Source organism: Lissotriton vulgaris, unplaced genomic scaffold, assembly GCF_964263255.1.
Source record: "Lissotriton vulgaris unplaced genomic scaffold, aLisVul1.2 SCAFFOLD_3970, whole genome shotgun sequence".
Classification (NCBI taxonomy): domain Eukaryota; kingdom Metazoa; phylum Chordata; class Amphibia; order Caudata; family Salamandridae; genus Lissotriton; species Lissotriton vulgaris.
This window is the reverse complement of record NW_028252403.1, coordinates 31598-40568: the sequence shown is the minus strand read 5'-3', so window position 1 is coordinate 40568 and position 8971 is coordinate 31598. Positions and strand designations below refer to the sequence as shown.

The window sequence follows — 8971 nt, the reverse complement described above, 5'->3', positions numbered from 1 at the left end:
ACCACAGCATGTGATATACACAAACCGCCTCGTATTTCATTTTTCTTTTTAGTACATATATTTACACCGAACACATTGTGAGATACTATAAACCACCTTCTTGGTCTATACATTTTTCTACACAAATACATTGTAACTGTACAGTTATTGAAGGAAATACAGTGATTGAGTTATGCCCGCATATAACCCTGTGACGAAGTGGATTTCTTCTACCTCGGCCAGGTATGCTTACAAAGGAAGACCAGCAGTCGGAGGTAACTGAAACATAAAAAGATTTATTGCGCTCGAGCGGGTACACCACCTCACAGCTCCATGTGGCTATGAGGGAAGTGGACAACTTACAAAGTCATAGACAGCCTTATATACTTTTGTGCTGGAAATAAGCGTAGGTGGGAATGGATATGACAAATCAGCAACTGCCAAGGATGATTAACGATCCCGGGACGGTCCCACGTACTAGTCAGGACCAGTCACTCTGGAAATATGTATACATGGCATGTAAAACACAAATATAAAGATGATTCACTAAATCACATCTGTCATCAGTAATTGTGTGGCCCATGGAAATAAAGCAGAACTATGCATCACTTGTGCCAAGTATAAACATAGACAGGCCTGTGGTTACAGAGTCAGGCGCTCACTTGATTACTCAATCGGATATAGAACAAAAGGTTACATCTCCTTGTGTCAACAGTAATTTGTCTCCATTGGCAGTATTTAGTTAACTGTAATACATTGGCATTACTTAGATAGGAAAGTTAAGCAAATGAGTCATTGACCTTTAAACAATACACCCTGCTCTACTTGTGCGTCATAAAGTGAAGTGCAAACATATGCTCTGGGGTCGACTGGTGTATTAACATTTCTTTGTGCAGATGAAGCGGCCACACCATATGTGCTGAGGTGGCAAGCTAAAGAGATTAATACAAAATGGTGTCTGGGAAACACAAAATGGAGGAGCTTTCGTCCATTACTAAAAACTGTATTTCCACAATCGGCCCTTTGGACGCAAAGTCCAACATTTTGTAGCGGTCTTATGGTACATGCTCATAGGTATGGCGGGTGTTACTATAGTGGGCCTCACTGCGCTCATTGACGTAATCAACCAAATTATCGTCAGGAGGGTTATTATCCGAGATATCAATATCCATCATTTGCTGGGTTACAACATCCCTCATTATAAGAGCATTAGTCACAGTTATTGGGGGCATTGGGGGTGGTTTTAACAATCGCCCCATACACTGGCAACACATGGGCAGACAATTGATTAGAACACAGCACCCTATTACCACAAGGAAGATAGCCACCAGAAACATCCCTATCTTCCAGCCCCAGGCAGATAAGGCGTTCCAAAAGGAACCTACAGGATCCCAGGGGCCAACATCGCTATGAGCCTGGGCACCTATATCATATAGTCTTTTGACAGCCTGCCTAACCGATGTTGATGAGTCAGGAATATACGTGCAGCAAGAGGACCCGATCACTCTACAGACTCTACCCCGTTCTGCTAACATCATGTCTAGCACAATCCTGTTTTGAAGAGAAACTAATCTGAGAGCCTTAAGCTCAACTGTGATGTTCTCAATTATGCCTGCTGTCTCTTCTATAGTAGCTTCTAATAGACGGGACAACCTGCGTATGTTTCTGGAATTTATGGCAGGGCCATACCAAGGAACAAAGGCCTTTAGTACATCACCAGCTATCTCAGCCGCTGTATCTCCTTGATCAACACTCCTCCTACCCCTCAGAGTTCTGGATGCTCTATTCACTTCTGCAGTACTTTTTACAGACATTGCTGGTGTTACAAGACCTAGGTGACAACAGCCACCCCAATTCACTGGTAGCCATATATAGGCCCTGGAGCCACAAATGAAATAAACTGAGTCACCGATATAGAGTGGAACAGTTATTTCCTGGGAAGACACTTCAAATGTCATATTGCAATTGGTACTATTCCCCATGTTGGCGGTACCGTTGCTCCTAATACATATACTCCCAAGCACACTACGCTGTCTCATTTTCAAAAAGGGTATTTCTCTGGTGTCCCTATGGAGCGGTGGTGTGCTATCATTTTTTACCAAAAACAGTGGGGTGAATATGTTAGAAAATGGGAACGTTGCATTTTGTAAAATAACTTCAGAGCAATTCCCTGACTGGAGAATGTCTTTGTCATAATGGGTGTACAAGGAGGCAGTTGGTGTTCTAGTGGTAGAACGGGAAGTTACTAAGTTGCTGAAGACCCTTATTAGCTTAACTTTCAGTATTGCAATGTGCAATGCATAACAGGATGCTTCAAATGGCAGGGGTACTTGGAGAAGGGGTATACCTTCGTCTACATAGGCTGGGAATTGCATACAGATCCAACAATTATTTTTATCAATTACTTGATGGGTCTGATGAAGTAAGGTAAGGAAAGAATTATGACGCATCTCCTCTCTGTGATCCATATCCTCTGGTGGTACTGTAACTGAGGGGACAAAGTCAGAGGGAAGCTCTGATGGGAGCGGGGCTGTTTTTGCAATTGGATGGTAGAGCTCTAGGAGATATAATAATCCAATGACCAAAGACATTATGCAAAATAACATACAAAATATGCATAGTTTGGAGTACCAGCGCCCCTTTTTGTTCACATTAAGAGTGGAATATGTATCCTCCATTTCTAGTAAAGGAAGATGTCTAGTTGTTCTTCCAAACGGAAGTACCATTCGCTCTCAGAATTTTTGATTTATATAATCTCACAAGTGCGGCAGTTCAACAGTGTTCGTTATAGGCCTCACTGTTTCAGACCTTGCAATTGGCAAATTAGACCTCACACCCTCTCCTCCTATGGGTCGCTGGGCTTCGGAGGTATTTCTTTATTCTCTTTTCAGCTCAGAGTCGGCAGTGTCCTTATTTTACTAACCTCACTGCACAAGTTAGTCCTTTAAAGTTGGCACTATTCAGTGCGTGGCAGTTGGTGCTTGCTCCGTCCTAAGCACTCTTCATCTTCCTTGGGCGTAGATTGTATCCTGATGCAGCTTGTTGATCATCAATGCGTGCAGGAATGCAGTCACCAGTCCTTCGGTCAGAACGGTCCTCTTCCGGGGGCAGTGCTGGCCAGAACGGTGGTGCTCTCTTCACGTTTGAAAGATGAATCCAACTTTTATGTCCGTCACATCGAACCGCCGTCTGTGTGACTAACAGAACCTGCGCTGGCCCTTTCCACCTGGGCTGCAGGCTGTTCTTCCTCACAAAGTTCTTGGTCAGGACCCAGTCCCCGGGTCTGATGTTGTGTACTTCTCCTTCCAGAGGCGGGGACCATGTGTCTCTGACCTGTTGGCGAATGGTAGACAGGGCAGAAGTTAGTTCTTTACAATAATCCAACAAAGCAGAATGCGTTAATTCTTGCAACTTTGGTGGAGAGGCAAACCCATAGACATTTGCTGGTTTCCCCATGACCACTTCATATGGAGAGAGTCTGTTTTTGGATGTAACGGTTGTCCTCATGGAGAACAAGGCTAAGGGCAATGCATCTACCCAGCTGAGAGTGCTTGATGCACATATTTTTTGCAGTTTATTTTTCAATGTAGCGTTACAGCGTTCCACAAGCCCTGCTGCTTTTGGGTGATAAACTGAATGAAAACTTTGCTTTATCCCCAACCCTTGGCAGACTAGGTTCATTATTTTATTCGAAAAATGTACCCCGTTGTCACTCCAGAGACTCCTGGCCAAGCCATAGCGGGTGAAGTACTCTCTCAACAACATTTTAGCTGTGCTCAATGCGGTGTTATCTTTTAAAGCGAATGCCTCCACCCAGTTACTGAAACTACATATAACGACCAAAACATATCTTTTGCCATTGGCAGGGGGCATTTCTATGTAATCCATCTGTAGGCATTCAAAGGGGTATTCTGGCAATCTGAAATGGCCAGGTGGTACTTGTATTCCCTTTCCCACATTGTGGAGAGCACAGGTCATACAGTTCTTGGATAGTTTTACAGCTGTCTTCCTAATGTTTTTGTTGACCCATATCTTTTCAATGGTATTTGTCATTCCATCAGCCCCCAAGTGTGCGGGACCGTGAACCATGTGAAGCATGGGTAGGAGAAAACTGTCGGGCAGGACCCACTTTTTCAATTGTCCCAGTTTGTGCATCCAAGCCCCAAAGTGTGTGTCAAAGTAATATCCTTCCTTAACCCACTGCTTCCTCTCCTCTTCACTTGCAAATTCTTGAATGTCCTTTATCTCTTTGTAGGGATCAATGTTTGTCTCTTCCTCATCAGTCTTTGACACTACATATGTTAAAGTGTACTCATTCAACGCAGTGTGTTTTGCTGTTTCATCGGCAAAGGCGTTTCCCTGACCTACATGGTCTGTGATTTTCTTGTGTGCGCTACACTTCATGATGGCCAACTTAGTTGGTAATGCAAGGGCATTTAGTAGTCTTGTGATCAAGGTGCCGTGCTGTATTTTCGCACCTCCAGATGTGATGTACCCCCTTTCGGCCCATAATCGGCCGAAGTTATGTGCCACCCCCCATGCATACTGACTATCGGTGTAAATGTTTACAGCTAAGTTTTCTGAAAGCTCACATGCTCTAGTTAGGGCAATCAACTCGGCTGCCTGAGCAGACATCTGTTCTATTTTACATGTTTCTACAACTGTTTTATTGGTTGTGATTGCATAGGCTGCAGAGGTAGTTCCATCCGGTCTCTTTAGACAAGAGCCATCCACAAATAGTGTTCCATCGACCTCTTGCATAGGTGTGTCCGCCAGATCAACTCGACCTTTCGTTTCAGTTTCAGTGACAATCACGCAATCATGTTGTACTTCATCCTGCTCCGAAGGGAGAGGCATCAGAGTAGCTGGGTTTATGGTGTTACACCTCTGCAAGGTCACATTAGTGGCCATCAGTATTAGCTCATACTGAGTCAGCCTAGCATTAGTTAAGTGCTGAGTTTTGGTTTTATTCAGCAGTATGTCTACTGAATGAGGTACGTAAACCATAACTGGATGTCCAAGTACAATAGAGTCTGCCTGTCTTACTGCAGCAGCCGCTGCAGCAATATTTTTGAGGCAGTTCGGTAGGCCCCTTGCTACCGGATCCAATGTTGAGGAAAAATAGGCACATGGTCTATTCTTCTCTCCATTTTTCTGGGTTAGTACAGCCATTGCGCATCCTTCTCTCTCATGTACGAACAGTGCAAAATTCTTAGTGTAATCTGGTGTGCCCAAAGCAGGTGCATTGCATAAAGCAGTTTTCAAAGCCACAAAGCTATCTTGATGTTCTTTATCCCAAGGAACAGGATCTTCCACATCTTTGTGAGTTAAGGACAGTAATGGTTTGGCCAGGTAAGAGAAATTTGGTACCCATTGTCTACAAAAGGAGACCATTCCAAGAAATGCACGCACATCCTTTTGAGTTCTAGGTCTGGGAATGTTCTGCACTGTTTGTATTCTTTCAGATGATAATCTCCTCCCACCTTTCGACAGGAGATGACCTAAGTAAGTTACCTCCTGTCGACAGTATTGTAACTTAGCTGGCGAAACCTTGTGTCCATGCAGAGCAAGAAATGTTAGAACATCATACGTAGCCTGCTTACAAATGTCCTCTGTCTCAGCTGTGATCAGTAAGTCGTCTACATATTGCAGTAATACTGTACCTGGTGGCAAAGCACAGTCATCTAATTGTCTCTTTAATGCCTGGCTATAGATGCTAGGGCTTTCAGTATACCCCTGGGGAACACGACAGAATTTATATGATCGCCCTTGGAAACTGAAACTGAACAAATACTGACTGTCTGGGTGTATGGGGATACTGAAGAAAGCGTTCTTCAGGTCTATGACAGTAAACCACTGGGCTGAAGGTGGTACAGATGAAAACATTGCTGTAATGTCAGGTACAACTGGGTATTGTGGTTCCACTATTTTGTTTATGGCTCTCAAGTCAACAATCATCCTATATTTGACCTGTCCCGTTCCATCATCACGTTTAACCACAGGTAAAATGGGACTGTTACATGGACTGCTTGTAACTTCTTGTATTATTTTACGTTGCAATAAGTCTGATATAACTAATCTAATACCCTCCTCACCTTCTTTCGATATTTTGTATTGGGGAATGCGAGGTAACCTGACATTTGGCTTTACTGTAATATGTACTGGCTCAATATCCATTTTGCCTACATCATTTGGTCCATGTGCCCATAATTTCGGATCAATATCCTGTAGTTCAGGTGGTATGTCATGTTTGTCTGAAACCATGTATTGTCTGGACACGTCTTGTTTCTTACAAGTCAGATAGACACCATCTGGTGTACAGTAAATAGTAGCATGCATCATTTTCAAAGCCTTTAAACCAAGCAAATTTAGTGAACATTTCTCTGTTAGTACAAATGGCATACTCCCTGTTATAGGACCAATTGTGAAATCCAATGGTCGCGAAATGGGGCTTGTGACAACAGCATTTGAAAATCCCACCGACTTATCTAACCTTCCCGAGAGAGGAACATGGGGGAGCAAGCGGTGGGAAATCGATGTATTAGTGGCACCAGTATCTAGGAGAAACTTTCTCTCTTCACCTTCAACTACCATTTTTACATATGGGCCTGAAGAATCCACTGGTATCTGCACTCGCTCCCTGTCCTCTCCTGGGCATCCCTATTGTGTCCAGTCCTCGTTGTCATCATATTGTGTATAATCTTGAGTGAAATACGCATTGCTCCTATTATTGTCAAAATAGTTTGTCTGCTCAGTGTCACTGTAATTTCTTTGCTGTCCTCTACCTCTCCCCCTGTCTACACGGGGAGTTGAATTTCCTCTGTAAGTGTTTGCATTATTTCTCATACTTTGACCCTGGCCCTGTAACAAAGGGCACTCGTTTTTCCAGTGTCCCTCCTGATAGCAGTTAGCACATTGATTGTATCCTAACCCTGCTCTCTGTTGCGCCGGAGCTGAAACAGCTCGGCCAACCCCACGACTACGTCCACCTCCCCTCTGAAAATTTGTACGTCCTCTTGACCTTCCTCTGTCAGGAAAAGCTTGCTGCATCAATGCCTTTGTTTTTAATTCCTTCATTTGCTTATCCTTCTTTCCCTTCTCTGAGTTTCTCTTATTCTCATAATAGCACGCCATTGTCAATAACTCAGCTGGGTCCTTAGCAGTCCAGGTACTTTCGTATGTCTTTATGCTATCTGATAAATCAGGTAAAATGTTATTAACGAATTGGTTAGCAAAAATGCGCTTTCCTTGTACTGTCTGAATGTCCTGTCCACTATAACCTTTAAAAACCTCTTCTATTTGGGTGAAAAAATCAGTCACTTCCTCTCCCTCTTTCTGTTTACAAGCGGTCATTTTATCCCAGTCCACTTTTTGTCTGGGCAAAATTTCCTGCATGCGTGCTATAATGTGTCTAGGTAAAGTTTTTAGTCTATCTGGCACATCCTGTCCCGCTTGCCTACCAGCATCCGCAGCTTCTATCCTTCCCCAATCGATATTTGCAGAATCATTATCCCTGACTGGACGCCATAGCTCTTGTGGTACCAGAAAATCAAACAAAAAGTCAATGTCTTTTAGTATCATAGGGGTTAAATTAAGAGCAGACTCAAGATGTTCATAAAATATTTTTGGATTACTTCTAGGGTCAGGTAACTCTTTTTTCAGGGCCAATAAATCTGCCCTAGTCCAGGGAGTGTGCACAAATTGTGGGATGGCGGGATGAGGTGCACCCCTTGGATCAGGAATTGGGTGTAGTTCTCTCATAGGGAAAGCTGGAGCATTATGCTCGTCTTCCAGACCAAAATGTTGGGAGATATTTTGACCGGTGGCATTATGCATAATAATATCTAGCTCTTTGTGGTAGTGATAACAAGTATTAAACGCATCCTCACATTCTCTGTCTGTTAATAGGGATTGCTCGCTCTCCCTCCATAATTTGTGTAACCATGATGGTACTCTGAAAGAGGCAGTGGTATTCTCTAGCAAGAGTTCACAGTATTCAAGCAATCTAGTCGCCATGCTATTAATAACAAGATTTCTAGCTCTTAGTTCCGTCATTCCCTCAAACGTTTCCCAGGCTCCTCTCTTTGTTATGTCCCCAAGATCCATCCATTTTTGTGCCATCTTTTTTATAGTTTCTTTTTCATTAGATCCTAATCGGGTGTGTCTAACGTACGTGTCTGGTGTTCGTCTATTTGCCATTGGTGATCTAAACCACAGAGAATTCGGCCATTTATTTGTTCTTTGTGTATTTACTGTGGGGGAATCACTTTGTGAAACAAGTGGCGTCAGTGATACTGGAAGTGTCATGCTGGAAAGCGTTGGGGCGGATGATGCTGCTGGGATGTTTCCTACAGATCCATGTGCGCCCTGTGGACTCTTGGTAGGAGAGGCTGTTTGTTGGGCCTGAGCCAGTACAACAGGGGCGGATGCTTGTTGGACCGGCACAGCAGGAGGGAGCACATGCTGTGTTTGTGGTGGGACAACAATGTTAAATAGTTGGCCCCCAATACCGGGACCTGGGGGAACAGGATTTTGAATATTATATGGGGGAGGCTTGTCTAACAAGCCCTCCAATACCTCATCGTCAGGCGGGCAATTTCTTTTGTCTACTGCGACAAAACACTTCTCTGTTTTCATTCGAAATTCTCTATCATGCTGTTCGATGTTCTCGTTTATCTTCATATTATTATATTCTGCTACCTTGTCCGTAGTTGTTTTATTTTCCTCTCTTTCCCTGTCTTGTTTTTGCTTCATGGCCCTAGTTCTAGCAGATTTCTCCCACGTTTTAAATGTCTCAAACATAGCCGGTCGGACTTTCCGTTCCATCATACATTGCTGTAAATACTGTAATTTAGCTAAATCAAAGGTACCATCAATAGGAAACTGTAATTCCTTATCTTTTTTTGTATACTCATGCCATATTCTATTGTATAGGTTCACAGCTACTCCTTTTTTTATCATCAATATCCAACCAGGACTGTCTTCAACAGGG

The 8971-nt window shown here is 43.4% G+C and overlaps 2 protein-coding genes across 2 annotated transcripts; both read right to left on the bottom strand.

Moving 5' to 3' along the window:
- Positions 1-255: 255 nt before the first annotated feature.
- LOC147662576 (uncharacterized) lies at positions 256-2705 on the bottom strand. Its single transcript, XM_086951071.1, has one exon. The coding sequence runs from the start codon at positions 2703-2705 to the stop codon at positions 1035-1037; it is 1671 nt and encodes a 556-aa protein (XP_086807197.1). The 3' UTR covers positions 256-1034.
- A 265-nt stretch (positions 2706-2970) lies between these two features.
- On the bottom strand, positions 2971-5373 carry LOC147662575 (protein NYNRIN-like). Its single transcript, XM_086951072.1, has one exon. It carries the CDS (start codon positions 5371-5373, stop codon positions 2971-2973), a length of 2403 nt encoding a protein of 800 aa, XP_086807198.1.
- Positions 5374-8971: the final 3598 nt, after the last annotated feature.

Bases quoted from the DNA above. Each gene is read 5' to 3' on its own strand.
- LOC147662576 (XM_086951071.1), bottom strand. From the start codon at position 2,705: ATGGTACTTCCGTTTGGAAGAACAACTAGACATCTTCCTTTACTAGAA.
- LOC147662575 (XM_086951072.1), bottom strand. From the start codon at position 5,373: ATGGTCTCCTTTTGTAGACAATGGGTACCAAATTTCTCTTACCTGGCC.